At 41.0% G+C, this 21,841-nt stretch overlaps 2 protein-coding genes across 2 annotated transcripts; both read right to left on the bottom strand.

Annotated features, from left to right (window-relative positions):
• Window positions 1-2,391: 2,391 nt before the first annotated feature.
• On the bottom strand, window positions 2,392-7,798 carry LOC306757757 (regulator of G-protein signaling 9-binding protein; the record flags this gene model as incomplete). The annotated part of the gene is made up of 5 exons (XM_079242886.1): window positions 2,392-2,472; window positions 5,824-5,982; window positions 6,058-6,200; window positions 6,657-6,860; window positions 7,597-7,798. 5 exons carry the CDS (start codon window positions 7,796-7,798, stop codon window positions 2,392-2,394), a joined length of 789 nt encoding a protein of 262 aa, XP_079099012.1.
• Window positions 7,799-11,214: 3,416 nt separating this feature from the next.
• LOC306757755 (E3 ubiquitin-protein ligase RNF182) lies at window positions 11,215-21,247 on the bottom strand (the record flags this gene model as incomplete). The annotated part of the gene is made up of 6 exons (XM_079242881.1): window positions 11,215-11,391; window positions 14,624-14,859; window positions 17,226-17,352; window positions 20,403-20,470; window positions 20,953-21,106; window positions 21,212-21,247. The coding sequence occupies 6 exons, from the start codon at window positions 21,245-21,247 to the stop codon at window positions 11,215-11,217; spliced, it is 798 nt and encodes a 265-aa protein (XP_079099007.1).
• Window positions 21,248-21,841: the final 594 nt, after the last annotated feature.

Here is a 21,841-nt window from a genome sequence, read left to right as displayed (position 1 = left end):
TCCATTTCCGGTGAGGGTTGGACTCCGCCAAGGCTGCCCTTTATCACCGATTCTGTTCATAACTTATATGGACAGAATTTCTAGGCGCAGCCGAGGTGTTGAGGGGATCCGACTTGGTGGCCTCAGGATTGGGTCCCTGCTTTTTGCGGATGACGTGGTCCTGTTGGCTTCATCTGGTCGTGATCTCCAGCTCTCGCTTGAGTGATTCACGGCCGAGTGTGAAGCGGCTGGGATGAGAATCAGCACCTCAAAATCTGAGACCATGGTCCTCAGCCGGAATAGGGTGGATTGCCCTCTCCGGGTCGGGGGTCAGGTCCTGCCTCAAGTGGAGGAGTTTAAATATCTCGGGGTCTTGTTCACGAGTGAGGGAAGGATGGAGCGCGAGATCGACAGACGGATCGGTGCGGCTTCTGCAGTAATGCCGGTCTGTCGTGGTGAAGAAGGAGCTGAGCCAGAAGGTGAAGCTCTCGATTTACCAGTCGATCTACATTCCTACCCTCACCTATGGTCATGAGCTGTGGGTCGTGACCGAAAGAACGAGATCTCGTATACAGGCGGCTGAAATGAGTTTCCTCCGCAGGGTGGCCGGGCTCTCCCTTAGAGATAGGGTGAGGAGCTCGGTCATCTGGGAGGGGCTCAGAGTAGAGCCGCTGCTCCTCCGCATCGAGAGGAACCAGTGGAGGTGGCTCGGGCATCTGGTCAGGATGCCTCCTGGACCTCCCTGGTGAGGCACGTCCCTCTGGGAGGAGACCCCGGGGAAGACCCAGGACACGCTGGAGGGATTACATCTCTCGGCTGGCCTGGGAACGCCTCGGGATCCCCCCCGCAGAGTTGGCAAATGTGGCTGGGGAGAGGGAAGTCTGGGCTTCCCTGCTTAGGCTGCTGCCCCCACGACCCGACCCCGGATAAGCGGCAGAAGATGGATGGATGGATGGATGGATGTTTTGATCTTGCATAGTAGCAAAAAAATCAAAGTATCTTCCCACATGCAGCCCGAGACACAAAATATTTGTATCTTTAAAAAAAAAAAAAAAAAAAAAGGGTCAAATAAAAGCTTAGTGAGACTAAAGAGTTTTTGGGTACCGATTCTTAAAGAACTGCATCAGAAGAACTGCTCTCAAATAAGATCTGGACCGCCCATTATTACTTTTACACACAGGCGGTTCTTTCCGGCTGTGTTGATCCAGTTCCATAGGCTTTATTTTGATCCAGTTTAATACTGACTTGGGTTCTTTTTCTGTTGTCATGACATTAACAGACTTTATCTGATGGTTAGAAGTTTGCCCAACTCGCACCGTCACAATGGAACATCTGTGTCAGAGGGTCTGTGGAGGTTTTTCAGGACAGGTGGTAACACAGTTAGTCTTAAGTAGAGCGTGCTCAGTAAAAGATTAAGACCCTGGCATTTGAACACAGTCAGGTAGCTGTAATTGGCATTTTTTAGTTAATGCAACAAAGTGCAGTTCGATGTCAACGGAAAAAGAATTGACTGTTTTATAGTGAGTCTGAATTGTCATGACTGCAGAAGAGTGGAAAAAACCCTCATTGCACATCTTATTTCTGAAAATCTGATTAGAGTGTTTAAGATATTTTTTTTAATTTCTTGGTTTTTTTTGTGTGGGAAATTTAAAAATGTACAAGCCTCATGGATTTTTCTCTCCCCATTTTCAGTATTGGTGTGTAATGTTCATGATGAGGTAGCTTTATGCTTACACAGAAACATAAGGAAACATAAGGTATATATCACCTAGAAGCCATCTGATTCAGTAGTGATGCTGTTTGGTACAGACCAGAGAAAAGTGCCATAATAAACAACCTACATCTCCATCCTCAGCACAGCTAACATCTAGAAGGTTCTTCAGAAGGTAAATGTTAATGGAGGATTAAGAAAAATGTAATGGAAGTGAGGTACCAATAGTGAGAGTCACAGCTACATGTCATGGAACAATTTCAGAAATCAGAGCTGAATGTGGACAACATCAGAACAAAGATGCATAAAACCCATACTGAAATATGGAAAGCTCACTGCAAAAAGAACAAAAAGACGCAGTTTTTCTTTCACTTACTGTTGAACTTTTTTTTTGGTGTAAAATCCCAAAAGAAAAGAAATAAAGAAACTCTATGAAGTTATTGTGATTTATTTCCATTTGACTCTCATTAATTAGAAATAATTATATATTAAATTTATATTACATATATTAAATTCCATCCATCCATTATCCAAACTGCGTAGTCTGAGGAAGGGTCACAGGGAAGCTGGAGCCAATCCCAGCAGTCTTTGGGCAAAATGCAGACAAACCCACTCAAACAAAATTATCAGCTAATGGTAAAAATTCTAAACAGGATTTTGTAGAACATGACCTGATGGAGATTTCTACAGCAGGGCCGGAGCTAGAGGGGTCTCCAGGGGGCACTGCTCACCTTGGATATCTGACTGGACTCACCAGGTGCTCTCAGATGATTGACACACCACTGGAAAACAGAAATGTCTTTCCAGACATTCATGAATCAATTGAATTAATTTACATATTTATAAATATTTGACTTTACATTTCTACAAGAGATTTAGTAATTGTTCAGTACAACTACTAATATTATGAAGCAATAAATTGGTATCTAATCTGGTAGCGCTAGATTAGTTTCAACCAGTCTGGCTTTTCTTTTTAAACTTGGTGACATGGGCATTGCCAGACCTCTTTCCCCGCCAGGTAGGTCTGTTCTCATATATCCCATAAAGCAACAAAATGATATGAGTACCTATTAGTAACGGGGCCAAATGACAGTTATAGATTAATCTGCTAAACCAAATTAAGCAGTTTCGTGGAAAGCTCTAGGAGATTCTCTCTTAGTGTGTCTGAATTTTGCATTGATTATATTCATGGATGTTCTCTGAAGCTCTTTTCACCTCTTCAAAAAGAAGAAAAATGGTTTAGCTCTTTAACTGAGTTACGCAGATGTAGCATCCCCCAAGGCGGAATTAACCCCCAAATCAGATAAGGACTCAGGACTTTCTACTTCAAAAGGAAGTCCATCCACACATCTCCAAAACAGAGCTCAATGAAAGCCCTAAAAATCAGATCCATCTTAATCCGGGTAGACAGACCACTTTAAACCAGGAACCCTGCTGGTCTTACCTTGTTCCTGGTAGGAAATGTCTACACAGACAGATTGTGGCACCCTTTTGAAGTTGGACCCTGGTAAGAGCCTGTTGTCCATCACCCCAGGAGGTCCCTTTGTATCCACAGCACACAAAGACCAAATTCCAGAGCAGGACCTTTAAGCTCTGAATTCTAAACTGTATAAAATGCTGGATGTATCTTCAGCACACCTGGATAATTGGACTCTTCTTTCTTTCTAAATTAATCCAAGACTTTAACCGTTTTTCAGATGTGAAATCCACAGAAGTTAGCAAGTTAGTTAATTTCTGTGATTCCTTGGGTGGAGCAATGGCGCCATCTAGCAGACGCCCTCGAACAGGTTGAGATATGCATTTCAGGCTGATTAAATACACCGTGATTAACATTATATGCTGTTGTTATTAACGACTCTGACTCAAAGTAAGAACTTGTTGTATGGAAATGATTTCTTGACCCACCAGGTCTGTGGAAAGTGAAAATCATTGATGAAGTGTATTAAAATGTCTTGAAATGTCTTGATGAAATGTCTTGTACCTGTTAACAAACCTTTTCCCCTTTTGACAGCAGCAAAACTGTTTTAAGGTTCATGTTTATAAGGATAATTCATACTTCTTCTCATCTATAAATGGATTTTATAGACATGTTTTGAGGTTGGAAAAATGTTAAGTTTAATTCCCCAAGAACTTAGTATTTTGACCAAACCTTCAGACCCCATGTCATGACCCCTGCGCTCTGATTGGATAATCTAAAGTCCGCCCCAGAGCGCCGGCAAATTTAACTGCAGGTCTTCCCGGAACTCGCTCTCTCTTGTTTTGTTTTTCCTCCTCTTGTTTTTTCCGCTCTTCACTTTTTTTTCTTGCTCTTGTTTTTTCGTCTCTTGTTTTTTTCTCTTGTTCTTTTTTTGTTTTCTCTTTGTTTGATGTTTGCTTTAGTCGTGTTTTTGTCCGTCTGGCGTCATGTTCGTTTGTATTAAGTAAGGCCGCTCGACTGCTGAACACCAGAAAACTCATCCAATTCTGGCTGAACAATTTTTGCTTCTGACACGCCATCGAAGCTGCTCTCCCAGCCCACAAAGACTGTGACCAGTAATGCACGGACGACCCGAACGTTACTGCTCCAGCTGATCCCAGGACTCTGCCGGCACCCGTGACCCGTGGATTCTAATCGGAGTTGGGTCCAGCTTCAGACGCCGAACCAGGCGGTTCCAGGCGAGCTCCTGACTTCTGCGGAGGTCCCCTTTGGACAAGTATCAGGACAACCACTGAATCCTTGCCCACTGGACCCAAGGTTCGGGTTCTCGACCACCAAGGTGCTGAAGTAAGGCCGACCCATTATTCCACTGTCTCCGATCCAGCTGGTGTCTTAGCAGAAGCTGCCCCTTTTTAAATCCATTCCCCCGGTATCCGCCTGATAGTCTACCCTGACATATTTAGTTAACTTCATTAGACTTGCCATCTTTCCAACCTTCCTAGTTGTGTAAATTATGTAAGCTGCTTACATAACTTTACCTTTAATAGTTTTATTTTACATTTTGGCTGCTGGCTCAGCTCGAGCTTCCATGCGCTCTCTCTCTCTCTCTCTCTCTCGGCTAATTCAGTATTTGATTGCTTGCTGACGCTATTTCTGGTTTACATTATTAATTTCATTTGTGCCTGATGATTTTAACCGGTGTGGTTTTTATTAAAGTGTGTTATATTTTAAGAAGTCATGGTAGCGTGATTGATCTTTAAGGAAGTGATTTGTTCCCTTTGACGAGAACTTACAGTAAACGTATTTTGAGACTGATGGTTATCTGTTATTAGACAAATATCATTGTCATATTGTCATATTGTCGTATTCCCTGCCTGACCGTATAACAAATTTAGGGCTGGGTGGTGCCCCGAGATCGTCCGCTTGTCTAAGGACACAGCAAATTAATAATTAAAACACCCACTGTCGCTCAGACATTGGATCCCAGGTTAATGTTAATGATAATACGCTACACAGATTTGAAGCATAGATTGATCCGACAGCCACAAGACACAGAAAAAATGGTCTTTCTGCCAAAAAAGACAATCCAGCTACCAAAGAAGAAAAGAAAAGAATGCAAGGGAGAGAAAATGAAGTGATTCAGTTTCTTCCATTTATTTAATAATAGAAATGAGCAACACCGAAACTACATAATCTGAGCTGATATCAGCAGGACGTGAGGATTCATAGACATCACAGATCAATGAATATTAGAAATTCATCGTTATCACCTCAACCTTTCCCAGAGATCAATAATGAAAAGTTTAGTATCAATGGATTCCTCGTGGTTTCAGCATTTTGACAAAATCTTTGTAATTGTTCAATCTGGAAATCAGACCACAAATACCGTAATGTTACATTTTACAGCTTGTTGGTCAAATGAAACACAGAATATTCCAACTCCAAGGCCAAAATGAATAATGAATAAGTCAGAGTCTGATTATTATCTAACCTACTTCACATGGATCAGATTTATTGACTAATGAAAACCAGGTGAGTGTTTTTTTTTCAGATCAACTTCCACTGAAAAATAAACTGATGTGAATTTTATTCTACATATTTCAAGATATCAGTCTGAATGTTACCACATGAGCCCAGCTTTGCTTTTCTAATAAGATTACATCTGGAATTTATTAATCCGTAAAGTTACTGTAAATCTGGAACGATGTTAACCTACGCAGCCGAGGCCGCAGCACACTGCCATGTTGTTGTTGTTGTTGGAGACGACCTCCACCTCCATCAGGTCCTCCAGACTGTCATCTGGTTCCACAAACTCATTGTGAGCTTCGGTCCATGCCGGCTGGGTTGCCTCCACGGACCAGAATGCTACAGGAACCTGCAGAACCGGTTCGGGTCACACACAGGAAGGTGGACATGTTTCATCTCGTTCTCTCAGGAAGTGCTGTCTCACCCTTAGCTGCAGCTCACTCAGCATGGACTCCAGGCCTCTGATGTGATTGGTCAGATCAGGACTTGGCTCTTCCTCTAAGATGAGCCACGGTATCTGGACAAGAGCTGCCCGAGCTGCTACGCCCACCACGCCATCCATACACCCTGACAGGGAAGACGGACAGGAGAGCGGTCACACCGCAAAAACTGAAATCTTAAATTGAGTACACATGCTTATTTTTTTAAAGGTAAGATAATTCTTAGTTTTTATGCCGGAGAATTCCTCTTATTTCAAGAGTATTTTTTTTACTTTTGGGAAGTCTTGACGAGCCAAATTTTCTTGTTCTGTTGGCAGATCTTGTTTTAAGCAACATTTACCTAATTTTTGTATATCTAGGCTGAGTTTTTGCAGTGCAGGAAAAGCACATCAGAAAAGTTTCTTTGAATCTTCCTGACTTCATCAGTTCTTCATGAGGTTTCTCTGCTCACTGTGACGGTTCCTGAATCTGGTATTTTTCTCAGGATCTTTGAGGGTCTCAGTGAGAAGCAAAGGAAGGAATCGAAAGGTATAATCGGCCAATAAGAGCTTTCGCAGACAGGAAGGTGGAGCCATCAACTCACCTGTGTTGACCAGTGAGCGTCTGCTTGAGCGCTGAGTCAGAGGAAACTGTCCAATCAGATCTTTGGCTTTACGGAGGTCAGACAGGAAGTTCTCCACTGCCGACAGGAAAAGAACCCAGAGACGCTCCGACACCTGTCTGTCCTCCACTACTGGAGGGACAGAGCTGCTCTCTGATAAGAGGTGCAGCAGACGGCGGGACAGACCTGCAGAAAGACAGGTGAGACAGACAAGTCAGATACTAAAACCTGAGACAGGAGGGTCAGGTATCTGGCACTGATAAGTGATACAAGTGAGACAGACATGATGTTTGATAAACAGTCAGACAGACAGGTGAGATAAACAGTCAGACAGGTGAGATAAACAGTCAGACAGACAGGTGAGATAAACAGTCAGACAGACAGGTGAGATAAACAGTCAGACAGACAGGTGAGATAAACAGTCAGACAGACAGGTGAGATAAACAGTCAGACAGACAGGTGAGATAAACAGTCAGACAGACAGGTGAGATAAACAGTCAGACAGGTGAGATAAACAGTCAGACAGGTGAGATAAACAGTCAGACAGACAGGTGAGATAAACAGTCAGACAGACAGGTGAGATAAACAGTCAGACAGACAGGTGAGATAAACAGTCAGACAGGTGAGATAAACAGTCAGACAGACAGGTGAGATAAACAGTCAGACAGGTGAGATAAACAGTCAGACAGGTGAGATAAACAGTCAGACAGACAGGTGAGATAAACAGTCAGACAGGTGAGATAAACAGTCAGACAGACAGGTGAGATAAACAGTCAGACAGACAGGTGAGATAAACAGTCAGACAGGTGAGATAAACAGTCAGACAGGTGAGATAAACAGTCAGACAGACAGGTGAGATAAACAGTCAGACAGACAGGTGAGATAAACAGTCAGACAGACAGGTGTAACAGATCGGTGTTACCGCTGCAGATACGGTGAGCAAGTACTCGTGTTTCATCTAATTCATCTCGCAGGAAGCTGCTGTCGGCCGAGCTGCCGAGCGATACGAGCAACTGTTGAAAACAGGACGTTACCCTACTGAGGGCATCCTGACCACGTTCACACTCGCTGTGCTGTCGTCGCCCTCCTGCCAGCTCGCATACTGTTCGGCGCCACCGACTCATGATGTCATTACCAGCCTGATAATAGATAAGTAAAACAGGTTGGAAATCTGGTGATTGTCTGTTTTATCTGCATAAATTAATATCTTGATTCAGGGTAATTATTAACTAACCACCAACAGAAAACATCCTACAAAGCAAACTTGTGGAAAACACAAACATTATAACAAGAACATCATAGAGAAAGTTATGTTTAAAAAAAACCTGTAGAGAACCACCCATAAAAAACATGCTGTACTACACATCCTGTTAAGAACCATGATAAAGAACATTCTTTAGAACGGTGTTTTTCAGTGTTTTCTGAGCCAAGGTACACTATTTTCATTAAAAAGGTCACCAGGCACACCACAAACCAAAAATGTTTAGCCTATATTCACAATATAAAGTTGTTCTTGTTAAAATATCCTGAATAAGATCATTTCCCATGGCACACCTGACAATCTCTCAAGGCGCACTAGTGCACCTTGGCACAGCGGTTGAAAAACATTGTTTTAGAGAACCACCGACAGGGAACACCGTGCAGAGAACCGCCCGTATGGTTCATGCTGTAAAGAACGTCTTGCAGAGTGCTGGTCAGACATTTTTACCTGTTGATTTCAGAGAATACGGAGGGAAGACGCCTCAAGTCAGGACTTCATCCACCTTCTTCCTCTGTAGTGGAGGACTGTGCAACATCAGGCAGGTTTCTATGAACACACTTCTACTGCTGCTCTCGGGGGAAACTCAGATTTTAATTAACGCCAGAAGAGCAGCTGAGTCCTCCTGGCATCCCAGAGGCTTCACTTTTAGCTCATCGGCCGACTCTTCTGTCTGGGACTCCCCTGTCCAGGTGGACATGATCAATGAAGTTATTTTTAGGTGGAGAGACTCTGGGATCTTTTCCATGTAGAATACAGATCGCAGCAGTTTTTTCACTGTTTGACTTTTGTGTTGTTTTCTCAGTGAAACACCAGATTTAATTGTCAATAGCTACAGGAGGTAAGTGGGCCAAAGCTACTGTTGATCATGGTTTTCTCAGTTTGTCTTCTTGGAGATGCTCCTGATGATTCTCTGCTTTTTTAAGAGGCTGCAGGATGTTTTCTTTAAAATTTTTCACAGGTGTATCAGTTGTCTGTTTGGTTTCTTTGCTTGGATTTAATAGCACGGCTGTTATCTTCTGTCCCTTGTTTCTTTGCCTCTTTTTCTTTTCACCTTTTGCCTTCTTTTGTTCATTCTATCAGGTCAAGTAATGAAAAAATAAATCAATAAATGTTTATTTTTTATATCCTTATAACTCCTCTTGTCAAAGCAAAATTGTCCTGTAGTACACAGCACCCAGACCTCTGAGACTGGACTAGGATGACCTGGAATCTGCATAAATACAACAGTTACATACAGACAAATGGATTATAAGATCAAAGGTTTTCATGTGTTTCGACCTGAGAGAAAATAAAGGAAATAAAAACATTTTAATCTCTGTTAAGTTTATTTGTTTCTACAAACAGCTGGGCTCAAACAGGAAGAGATGCAGGATCCTCTGACCTGTCACATGATTTATGATCACACACTGATGAAAACTTGGGCACGTAAAGCCGTTACCAGTCCAAGGAAAACACACTGGAAATATAAGAGTTGATGGACAGGCTGAGAAATGGATCCACAGATTTATTTCTGCTTTGGTCTGAAATAAAACTGAACTGAGAGCCAGCATCATTACAGAGGTCTTGAAGGAAGCAGAACCACAACAAGGGACTCTGAATTCATTCTGTACAGAGCTGCAGTGATGGAGAGTTTAAGATCACCACCAACACCCGCCTCATTGTTCACTTTTACAATCTGTAACCTGAGATGGCAGAGATTAACAGATTAACGCACTAACAGACACACTGTTGATAAATATTCTCCAGCCAGCACAAACCTGAGTGTCTCACTTAAACCTCTCATTTGTAAATTTATTTACAATTATTTTCATCAAAGTAAATACTGAAAAAAATAGGAATAAAAAAGATAAATAAAAACACAACAATAAAAACAAAACTGAAATTAAGTTTCAATTAAATAAAATAAAGCAAACTCATAAATATAAATAATAAATTATGTAAATTAATAAATAGTGGGGCATGGTGGTTAGCACTGTGGCCTCACAGCAAGGAGGTCACTGGTTCGATCCTTGGCAAGGGCAACGTTTGGTCAGTGGCCCATCTGTGCGGAGTTTGCATGTTCTCTCCGGCTTCCTCCCACCGTCCAAAGACATGCATGTTAGGTTAATTGGTTACTCTAAATTGCCCCTTGGAGTGAGTGTGAATGGCTGTTTGTCTCTGTGTGGCCCTGTGATGGACTGGCGAGCTGTCCAGGGTTTTCGCCCACAGACTGCTAGGATAGGCTACAGCTTCCCCGCAACCCTGAATTGGATTAAGCAGTTAGGATAATGAATAAATTAATAAATAATGGCGAGAGAGACAGAGAAAGAACTTAAAATAAAAAATAACATTAAAAAAGTTTGGAAGCTGTTTGTTATAAATTTGCAACAACAGCAGTGAAGGGTTTAATGTTGGTAACTTTGTACACAGCTGGCGACAGAAGTCTTTATTCTCTGCAATGTTTATCTGGGATTTCACATCAAAGCAGTTTGCTTAAGTCAAAAGTTTTGTTGGACTTGTTGGTGTGTTTGCTTTAAGCATATCTGACATCTGTTAGTCAGAGTGACAGCAGCTGATTTATTGCTGCCCCCCCCACAGTTAGAGACAGAAGTTATCTGCTAACAGCTGCGGAAACCAACATGTGTCCTCGCTGTCTTTAATTTCAGCTCACCTTTGAGCTCGTCTCAGTTCTGAACAGCCAGTTAGTCACATGACCGTGGTGAACAGAGTAATGCATACAGATTGTTTGTATGTGGTTACAATATGTTAATACCAACATGTAAACAGGTATTTACAGTCTCTCCGTCTTCTCACACACAGATGTGTCCTGACTGGTTTAATCTCAGTCAGGCAGTCTGTGATGATGATGATGATGATGATGATGATGATGATGATGATGTAATCTCCAGTCTCATAAGGAGCGGCATGCTGGTAAAAAGGAGGGAAATGGACTGAGGGCAGTCATGGTCCAGTGAGTTGGTCTATAGGTCTGATTCTGGTTCTCGTCTTTTGGTTGCGGTTCTTGTTGTTTTGGCTCTTGTTACTATGATTACATCTGGGATTCCTGATGTCATGGCAGTGTGTTTCTTGTCTGGTGATGCTGTTGCCACGACCTCATGACGTGCTTGCCATTGTCACCATGGTCACATTTACTGTCTGTGGTTGTAACCCAGTTGCCATGCCAGTGTTGTATGATACTGTTGTCATGACGCTGCTATGATGTCATTTTCGTGGCAGCATCCTAAAATCCCGCCATGATGATGTTGTTTGATATGGTCGTCAAGGCAGGTTGTCCTGTTGTCATGGCAGCGTGCGTGTGCGCGCAGCCTCCATCAGCTCATGGCACAAACACTGACAAAAACCGTAAAGGACGAGTAGCAGCAGCGTGCACGGGACCAGACTGACGAGGACAATACCCAGCCACAGCTGACCGATCATCAGCAGGTAGATACCCAGAGGCAGCGAGCTGAAGTACACCTAGAGACACACAGCAGTTAGAACTTGGACATCATCTGTCTCTGCATGTAAACATTTTATTTTAACATTCCTTCCTTATGTAGGTGAGCAAATCAATCAAATCAATAAGCTTAACTAACAAAAAATTACAAGTTTACTAATCAGTTTCGCAATAAATTTCTTAAGTTGTGCCTCCATTGATGCAACTAAAGGCACTGTGCATGGTCTATGGAAGACTTGGAACTTTATATGGTGGTGAAAATGATGAAATGATGATCATCTTTATCAATTTATTTTAATCACTCGGAGCTAAAACTGGGGGCTGAATATCCATGACAGGGAAGATAAAAGCATTAAAAACACCTAAAAACTCAAATCATACAAAATAATAAAAGTATCCATCCATCCATCTTCTGCTGCTTATCGGGGGTCGGGTCGCGGGGGCAGCAGCCTAAGCAGGGAAGCCCAGACTTCCCTCTCCCCAGCCACATTTGCCAACTCTGCGGGGGGGATCCCGAGGCGTTCCCAGGCCAACCGAGAGATATAATCCCTCCAGCGTGTCCTGGGTCTTCCCCGGGGTCTCCTCCCAGAGGGACGTGCCTGGAACACCTCACCAGGGAGGTCCAGGAAGCATCCTGACCAGATGCCCGAGCCACCTCCACTGGTTCCTCTCGATGCGGAGGAGCAGCGGCTCTACTCTGATCTCCTCCCGGATGACCGAGCTCCTCACCCTATCTCTAAGGGAGAGCCCGGCCACCCTGCGGAGGAAACTCATTTCAGCCGCCTGTATACAAGATCTCGTTCTTTCGGTCATGACCCACAGCTCATGACCATAAGTGAGGGTAGGAACGTAGATCGACTGCTAAATCGAGAGCCTCGCCTTCTGGCTCAGCTCCTTCTTCAACACGACAGACCGGCGCAGAGTCCGCAATACTGCAGACACTGCACCGATCCATTCTTCCCTCACTTGTGAACAAGACCCTTCCTGTGATGGACTGTATACCAGTTCAGGGTCGAGACTTGTAGCTACTGGGATAGACTCCAGCCACAGTACGGTAACCAGCTGCAAAACATTTTTTGAGAAAATTCAACAAAAAGATGAGGGTTGTTGTTCTGAATTTCCCCAGAATTCCCTCTAGAGGGCAGTGTTGTACCGTGTGAGTCAGGCATTACTAAGGACAGCTAAATCGGTTATGGGTCCTTAGAGGTCCTTATTCAGCCATCTTGTAAGTGTGATCGTCATTCCATGTGGAGCAGGCAACAGACATAGACATCATATATACGTAGACGCTGCATTGTATCACGCTGCATATACGAGCTGACGTCTCATCGCGCCGCCATCTTGGATGGGTCTCCCATGCGCCTCCAATGCATTTATTTGTAAGGTGTAGGTCCAACCACGACAAGAATTCCACGGATTTTTACCTGTTTTTCCTCACAGTTTGGTTTGTTACAAAGGGCAGAGATATTGTTATGATACAGATCACTGTAAAACATTAAAAAACAACGTGCTTTTAAGTTAAAATGTTTTGATAAGTCCAATAGTTAGGGATCACTAGCTATCTAACTATCCCTTAGTTATGCTGCGATAGGTTTAGACTGCCGAGGGACATTTCCTAGTACACAATGGCTGCTAACTTTCCAAAAATACAGAACAGCAAGACATTAGACCCAGGATGTTTAATTTTATATAGGTTTAATAATAAAATATAGCACTCAGAAGTAACATTACATATATATATATATATATTTATATATATGTACGTATTTATTTATTATATATATAAATATATATATATATATATATATATATGTATATATGTATATATATGTATATATATATATATATATATATATATATATATATATATATATATATATATATATGTGTGTGTGTGTGTGTGTGTGTGTGTGTGCATTAGTGTTAATTTAAGTTTATTTTATTCTTCATTCATTCTTTGTTAAATGTAATGTCTTCTCCCCACTTGTTGTCTCATGATTGTCCTTTGTGCTGTATATTAAATCCTCCAGCGCTCTGCTTCGTTACTCATATATGAAGCTACGCTTTTTTTCTACTTCTACTTTTTAATCCTGTGTTGCCTCTACTGGGTTCTTGGTGCGTAGGAATAATTCTAATAATAATATCATAATAATTCTAACAATTCACTTGCATTCAGGAGATTATTCACTGTGTTAATATTATTTATCAACCAATTATGTAGAATAGTGTTTTTTTGAGTGTGTAATATATACGCGTTGTTCCACAAAAAAGTTTTGTGGGGAAACGACGTTGACGCTGCAGCAAAACTCGACAGCGGAGACCCATCCAATATGGCGGCGACGCTGGTTCACTCTCCAGCGCTCAATGAGGCGTCTACGTATATATGATGTCTATGGCAACAGATACATTGTATGCGTGCTTGAGCTAAAATCTTTACAGTTGTACTAATTTTGTGTCTTGTTGGACTAATCTTAGATTTATTCAGATAATTAAAGGCATGGTGGAGATGTTTTCCAGGAATCTTTTTTTTTTTTACCATCTTGTTTAAAATGCCCTTAAAATCCTGCATGCATCCAATTAATTAAATGGCTACACACAAAAAAAAGAGAAGTATTCACCTGTGGAACGGACAGGACTGTTAAAATGCCATCCAATCATTTCAACAGACCTGTTCTAACTATTGCATGGTGATATGTCTATCAAACTCAGCTGCCATTTTTAGGTCTACCTCAACCCCTCTGCCCATGCCCCTCTTTGTGCACAAACTATGCGCTCTCATAAAGTAAATAAAGCAAGAGCCATACTACATTAAAACATGGTACACAGGCTCGTGAACCTTTGGGAACAAGCACAGCATGTTTATGTATTTAGAAGGTGTGGTTTTGGGGGAAAGTCTGAAGAAAGGGGGTCAGACTTTTGAATTGTGTATTTTCAAAACGTAGCTTACTCAAATCGTTTTTCCTGGACCTTTTAGTTAAAATAAACTTTTTCATAGATATTTTCAACTTAGTAACATGAGTTATTTGAAGCTCAAACACCAGTATACCTGAATATCTTCCTAATTTTGTTAAATTTAAGATTTACATATATTGCCCTCTTTATTTATGTTCACACAACAGCAGAACCACTTACTAAACTTTGCAAGTGGATCTCTCATTATTTAACTTCACTCAACTTTTCTTTTTTTAGAGTGTAGCTACTGATTAGACTGGTTTATATTTTGCTAGTTGTACTGGTTTTGGATGTACTTACCAGACATAGCGCCCCCAGCAGGCAGCGGGGGAAGCTGCGGGACGTCCAGGCATGACACTTCTGAGCAGGTATGTTGCAGGGCAGCGAGTCCAGGCTGGGAGGTCGGTACAGACCCACCACATTGAGCATGCTCAGTGAGTCTGTGGAGGGAGATTCATCTGGGAGCTCCATTATTGTGATGACCAGACAGTCTGAAGAGCGGTGGGACGCCTCCACATTGCCTCCAGCACCTCCACCTGCACACAGATGGAGAATTTTTAGACTCAGAGTCAAAAACACGAAAACAAAGAAATATTAGTCCTCATTCACCAATCATTCTTATAAATAAGTTTGTTTTTAAGCTTCAGTATTGATACAGATTTATTCACTAAAACCTTTGACAGGGTGCTATTATGGTATTTGTTATGGTATAGTTTTCTGAGCTTTCTACAGTGTTACAGTGTTGAATCCTCATCAGACATGTGAACGACACTGTTTTTTTTTTCACCTAAACGCATGTTTGAGTTTGAGTTTGAGTTCCAGCACGCTCTCCGTTCGGTTTCCATGGCGATGAAAAACGTGTCGTTTTAGAGAGTTTTTTCTACTTGGAAATCCTTGTGACATCCCGGGGGATAAGGTTCGGTGATTGGTTACCTTCTACTGGTTAACAAGGGCATGTACAAACACATCCAGCGGGTGGAAAACGTGGGATAAAGTTATTTCCAACGATGGCTGGTGAGTTTACCAAAGAGAGACATCCTGCTGCATTCGTTGCTGTGGGTTGCTGTTTTCCACTTCGTTTTCAGGCTCTGATTCAGGTTCCAACATGTAGGGCTGTATGCTATGTGTTCACATTGTATTTTGGTTTTTTTATTGAGTTTATATTAGCCTAATCCTTCTGTTTATGAGATGTTACAATGACGGCGAAAGCAGGTGCGGTGCGCGCTCCCGATGTAGTGCAGTGGCAGGAGGCGGGGCTTAATGCGGAAGAGTCTCAATCCACTCGTTTTGCCCACAGGCTGATCTGACAGCCTACGGAGAGGGTCGGTCTGAAGTAAATAAAGCAATTTGTGACAATAACTCGATCAATCCCAGCCCTTCTGGTCTCAGAAATAAAAATAAATTAGCCTGAAATGCACATAATAGTTCCACTTAAAATATTTGATTTGCTGTGTTAGAACAAATTGCCGTGTTACGAATCCTCATAAGAACTCTTAGGAACATGTTCAAACAAAATTAGCGTTTGTGTTTCTTATGCTAAGTCTATTAAAATACAATGATAAAATTACATTAATATTTTTTTCAATAAATGAATTATATAAAAAAATATTTTGCTATTTTAGAATAAACAACTAAATATAACAGATATCTGACAGATGAAATTTTAAGACAGAAGTCTTATAACAATTGTCCTCACAGAAGAATGAAACTATTTTTCTTTTATAATTCACTGAACAAAGAGTAGAAGTCAAAATAAGATATGATTGTATGTCTTGCCTTCCTAAAACCATCAGTCCACTAGACTAAACACACTCTAGATCCCTTCCCTCAACTGTGAGAATGTCACTCCAAAAATGTCCAAGAAATGCCAGACTCCCAGATCCACCTGCTTACTGGTTGTGACGGCCAGACCAATGGTCACACATGTAAAGGCGGGTAACAACAAAAAGTACAACAACTTTTTCAGTTATTTAGTTTTCTTCATATTTAAACATAGTTAAAATGCTTTAGTTCCTTTTGTTAGCACGCACATTAAGAAGCCACTGTATTTTCAACTGTTTGTTTGTGGGGTTTTTTTTTTAACCAAATGTTTTTTTCTACCAGTACTGAAGGAATTAGCTTGGGCACTGGGAGCAGGAAGTGCCACGGGCCTTTGGGAAGACCTCATCTTCAAAGGGGGAGATCATAAGTTTAATTTAGTTTCTTTAAATGTTGTTTATATTGATTTTTTCCACTTTTGAGTAGTTTGGGTTTCTTTTGTTAGTAATTATGTTATGAATAACTGAACTAATTGTTGGGTTCTGTTTCTATGTCTAGTTTGTTAGTATGTTTAATATGTGTTACCCCATATGTTTTGTAACTGGTCTGAAAAGACAGTATTTAAGTTCCCCTTTGTTTCTTGTTTGTTAGGTCAGTTGGTTTTTGGTTATGTTGATTCTGTTACCTAATCTGTTAATTTAGTTATTTTTTGGACTTTGATTTAGGTTTTTGCTTAGTTGACCTCTTCTAAAGGCCTACAGGTAATTCATTTATGTTATTTGGGCAAATAAAACCCTTTTCTTTTTAAGCCACCTGCGTTCCTCTTCCTTTGCCAGCTTGGTCCCTCACACTGGTCTTCAATCATCAAAATTCAGTAATTATGTGAATTTCTATTATGGTTAGTTTTATTAGGAGATGCAGGTTATGCCCTGGTCATCTGATTAATAACAACACTAACACCTTCAGACTCTCCTGAAGGTTTAATTTAATCAAATCCATCACTTGCTCCATCATCTCTGCACCTCAAAAGATGCTGGATGTGTTGGGATACAGTGATAAGTCATTTGCTTTATAAACTTGACGGCTCAGGATTTAAAGAGAGACTATTGGTGAATGAGGCCGAAAGTCCTGAAGAACTCTTTACCAGTCAGACTAGTTGGACTCAGAACCACCTCCTTATCACCTCCTCCTGCTCCTGCTCCTCCTCGCTGGGCTCGGTCTTGACACGACAGAACAGCCAGGATGTGTCGGTCATCCTCCATCAACCACACCTGAAGAAGAAGAAGAAGGGGTTTCCCTCAGCTCCATCTGAATACTGATGTGTCATTAGAAAACGAACAGGTTCTAAAAAAACAATTCTTTTCAGTGAACGAGAAGATCCTCTCATGCTCAAGCAGGGGTGGGACTTCAGTTTGATTGGCACATTATGAGGCCAATCACAACTGAGGACAGATTAGCATCATACCATGCTCCACAGACTGTAAGTGTAATGGTACAGACCAGGAACAGATCGAGGTGGAAAGAAATGAGGGGAAAGATTTAAATGGAAACCCAATAGAATAATAAAGTCATAAGTGGAAAAAAAAACATCTGCGAAATAAAAATGTCCATTAGAGCAGAGTTACCAACAAACCTTCACAGATATCAAAGAGCCACCCACTGACCCTGAAAAAATGTCCTGGTTTCAGCAAAACAACGCTATGCCGTTGTTTTTGGCTTTTTTGAAATGAAATTAAATATAAAGACATAAATATAAAATTGTTACACATGTAAGGAAGTTACTCGTCAGATTAAGAAGCATAAAAGTGATTTCTGCATAGTGAAGTAGAAGCTGCTCCGCCTGCAATCTTTTTACAAGTATATGTGTAACAGGAAGAATAGTGTTACATCTGGCAGGAATGAGCTTGTAGCTCTTCATCACGCTGAAGCTTGTGAAGCTTGATGAAGGGCTACATTGGAAGACCGAAGTAAAGCCCAGCAAAAAATTACCAATGCTAAATTTAAGTATCCTGCTTGAGTTCTATCTAATACTGACTTTAGGAAAGAGAAGAAGACCTTCAACATTTGTCAAACTTTTTATCATGGCACCATTGAAGGCGTCTTGGGAGAAGATAACATCACAGCGTTATAAAGACAGCGTTGTAGATCTCTTGTTAACTGTATAAAAAGTCATTCATATGTGGAGGAATCTGATATGAAAGATGAAACAATAAGTATAATGAGACAATTGTGTATGATGTCATCTAAACTACCAAACAAAAGAGCATATGGCATGGATTTAATTACTGCTGAGCATTTAAAATATGACTATCAGAGGCATGCTCCTCTTCTAGCTCTCAGCTGATCATCCATTATGTCCCGCGTTTAGAATGTGCACACAGGAATCTTGCTCTTTGTTTTATTTAATTTACACGTACACAAGTTGTCAATGTGACTGAAACCTGTTAATAGTTGTTTAAGTGGTGACTTGCTGGTGAATCATCAATCATCATGGTGACTTCATCACCTTCAGTGTGAATAGTGCTGACCTCCAGCACATTTTTAACATCTATACTGATATGATTGCATTATGATATGAAATATAATGCCAGCAGGAGTGCTGGGGTTATATTTAGCTCAGTTTTCCTATGTTCAAACTATTCAGTGTGGGTCTTGAGGTCTGTGAAAAGATTAAACACTAGGGCTGTGACGGTATGCATTTGTCCCGATTTGACTCAGATTATTTGGGTGCCAATTCGATTTAAATTGCGATTCTCACAATTCTTCGATTGCTGATTTTTGTAGATGAAAAACAACAAAAAATGTACAAAACTTTTTTTTGCTCGTCATTTTTCTTGATTTCAATTAGGAAAAAAACAACACAGTAGCCAGACCATCATTCTGCTGATATAATGCCCAATAAGAAAAGTAAAAGGATCAATAAAAACAATAAAAATAACAAAATTTTATATTATAAATTTTTTTTTTTTTTTTTTTTTAATTTTTCACAAAAAATTCAATTTTAAAATTGTGAAGCAAAACACATTTGATTTTTCCATTAGATTTTCCCACTCCTATTGAACATCTTGGTCTTTTCATTAAATGATGATATGAGTAATGATTATATTTATAGACAATGTTGTAAGTTATGTACACAGATAAACAGCATTTAACATAAGATCAGCTTCTGTTTTAGTCAAGTTAAAGTGTTGTTTAAAGCATGTAGTGCACAACTCTACATGGCCCATCTGTGGTCTTATAATAAATATACCATGCAGAGGTTGCAGCTGCATACAATGACGCTATGAGAATAATACTTAAGAATGCCAGAAAAAGGAAATCCAGTTAGATGTTTGCCACTGCTGGAGTAAACACACTCAAAGCCCTTCTGAGAAACTTAATGTTGAAGTTTATGCAATGAGAGTTGCTCCTGTTACTCATCCAGACTTGAGAACATGCTGGCTAAAATATCAGTATGTTTTTAGATAATCTTTATTTGTACTTTTTATTTTCTTGTTTTCTTACTCTCTTTTATCCATCCTGCCTTGCGGGTGTATTTATAGACCTGTGTCTATTTAATAAAACTGAATCTTAATAAAAAAAAAAAGAGATATTCTTCATTCAGACTGGGACTGAATGAAGAACTGTTTGGAAGCCAAATCTTTGAAGAGAGCCATTCTGCCTCCTGGTGGTCAGGTAGAGTATTACTTTTGAATGGATGAACAGCTACATTATCAGTTTTCCTGTTTTATCGAACATGAACATGGGATAACTGTACAATAATACCACTAGCAAAGATGAGAGGAAGGTTGAAAGACTTTGGTGTGCAGATCTGGGTGTGTGATGAACAGTAGTATTATCAGATAATATCTAATTCTGCTTCAAAGTTCATGTTCAAGAGTTACTGAACCAGGGTTTTTTCCATCACTTTGGAGTGAGAGATCATCAGGTGTGCCCTGAGAAATTATCCAATTTCACCTGATTGATCTAAAAAGCAGCTCTGTGTTCATCCAAAGAGACCCAGGTGAACGGTAATAAAATTCCTTTTTGTTATGTTATCTTATTTCTATTCAAGACACTTTGACTAGATGACTATATATTAATAGTAAAGGCCTTTTTTAAAAAGGAAAAAAAACTAAAAAATTTTGGTTTGTGGTGTGCCTTGTGAGTTTTCAGTGAAAAAAAAGGTTGAAAAACACTGCTCTAAACACATCATCTGGGTCTAGCGACTCTTAGGGTCTGGTAGTCTGGCTCTGACAGCTATGAGTGATGCTAACATGCTTACAGGCATTTTAAAAGTTTGGTTTAAATCAGACTGAAACTACAACTACTACTGTCTCACCTCCTCGTCAGGGACGTAGGTCTCATGGCGGCAGAATGGACAGCTGATGATGGATGGCGAGGACTCACCTGGAGATAAAGTCACATGGCAAACTGAACTGGGATGAATTTTTAATCAGATATCTGCATTCAGGCGATGGAGACAGACAATCACACAGCAGCCCTGGTTCTCATCTGGTTCTGATGTGTCATAGGAGACCTATTATTCCTTCGCTCTATATAGACATAAAAAAACAGCCAACCCATGTTTTTAGTTCCCATTACTGGATGAAAGAGGTGATTCAGGGTCATAAACTCATCAGGAACTGTTTACTGAGGCGAAACATACCAGTAAAACATGTTTTCTGTCCAATCAGAGCTCAGACTGAACATGCGGGTCGCTGCCTGCTGCTGTGGTTAGTTAGAATACAACCAGTCTATGGATAACTCGATTTTCATGTGGTGTTTATGACTGAGAAGCAGTGTGTTGTTTGACTAGTGGTGGTTTTTCATCACTTCTATCAGAACGGGAACATTTTTCAAAGCACTGTTCACCTGACTGAGCAACTCACCCATGTCCACCATCTTCTTCAGACACTTGGCACAAACTCGGTGTAGACAGCCCAGAAGTTTGGGTTTCCGGCTGCGAGTGTCGTAACGGTTGTAGCAGATTTTACATTCCAGTTCCTCCACCGTGTAGACTAGAGACTGAGCCCAGGTCTGCACCTGAACACAACACAACAGAGCCTAAAATCACCACAATAACCTGCTGAGAAACTTCCATTTCAGTGATGGTCAGAATCAACCCTTCCTTCTGCTTTACATTCTCACCTTGCCATCCAGCTCTGCCTCCTTCAGAGCGGTCATCCTGTTGCTCATGATGTGATGGCGATGTTGACGGTGGGCGGAGCTTAACAGAGTCCTTCACCTGATTGAGGGGGAAAAAAATCACACAACAAACCCGATAACGACTAAAAAATTGTTGTTTGATAAAACAAAAGTCTGACCACAACTGTAACTTGTCATGTGTTTGATCCTCTCCCTAGGACAGTACGACTGCAGACCTCCGCTATGGAGCCAGGTCACCTCCACCACAGGCATGGAAAAAATAAACTTTACAACGCCCACTGCTCCTCCACCCAGCGTCACCTGAGGCAACTAAACGTAGAGCAGATCCACCCCAGTGGCTGGTGTCATTCATGTCAAATGTGGTCTATTTATGGCTTTCTGTGCTTGTCAGCAAAGCATTGTTGTAAATAGTGTTATACAGCAGTGATCGGGTCGCCTACTGAGGAGTGGGACAATTCCCTAAAAACTAAACTAAACTAAACTAAACTAAATAAATCGGTGCAGCTGATTTGTCTGCTTGGTACTGGCTGGTACCCCCCACCAGCAGCATCAACAGACTAGTTAATAAATGCGTTAGGAAAAAACAGGTGAGATTGCAGGTGATGAGATGAT

This window comes from Telmatherina bonti, assembly GCF_933228915.1.
Source record: "Telmatherina bonti genome assembly, chromosome: 6".
In the NCBI taxonomy this organism is placed as follows: domain Eukaryota; kingdom Metazoa; phylum Chordata; class Actinopteri; order Atheriniformes; family Telmatherinidae; genus Telmatherina; species Telmatherina bonti.
The sequence above is the reverse complement of the archived record's forward strand: the minus strand, read 5'-3'. Positions and strand labels throughout refer to the sequence as shown.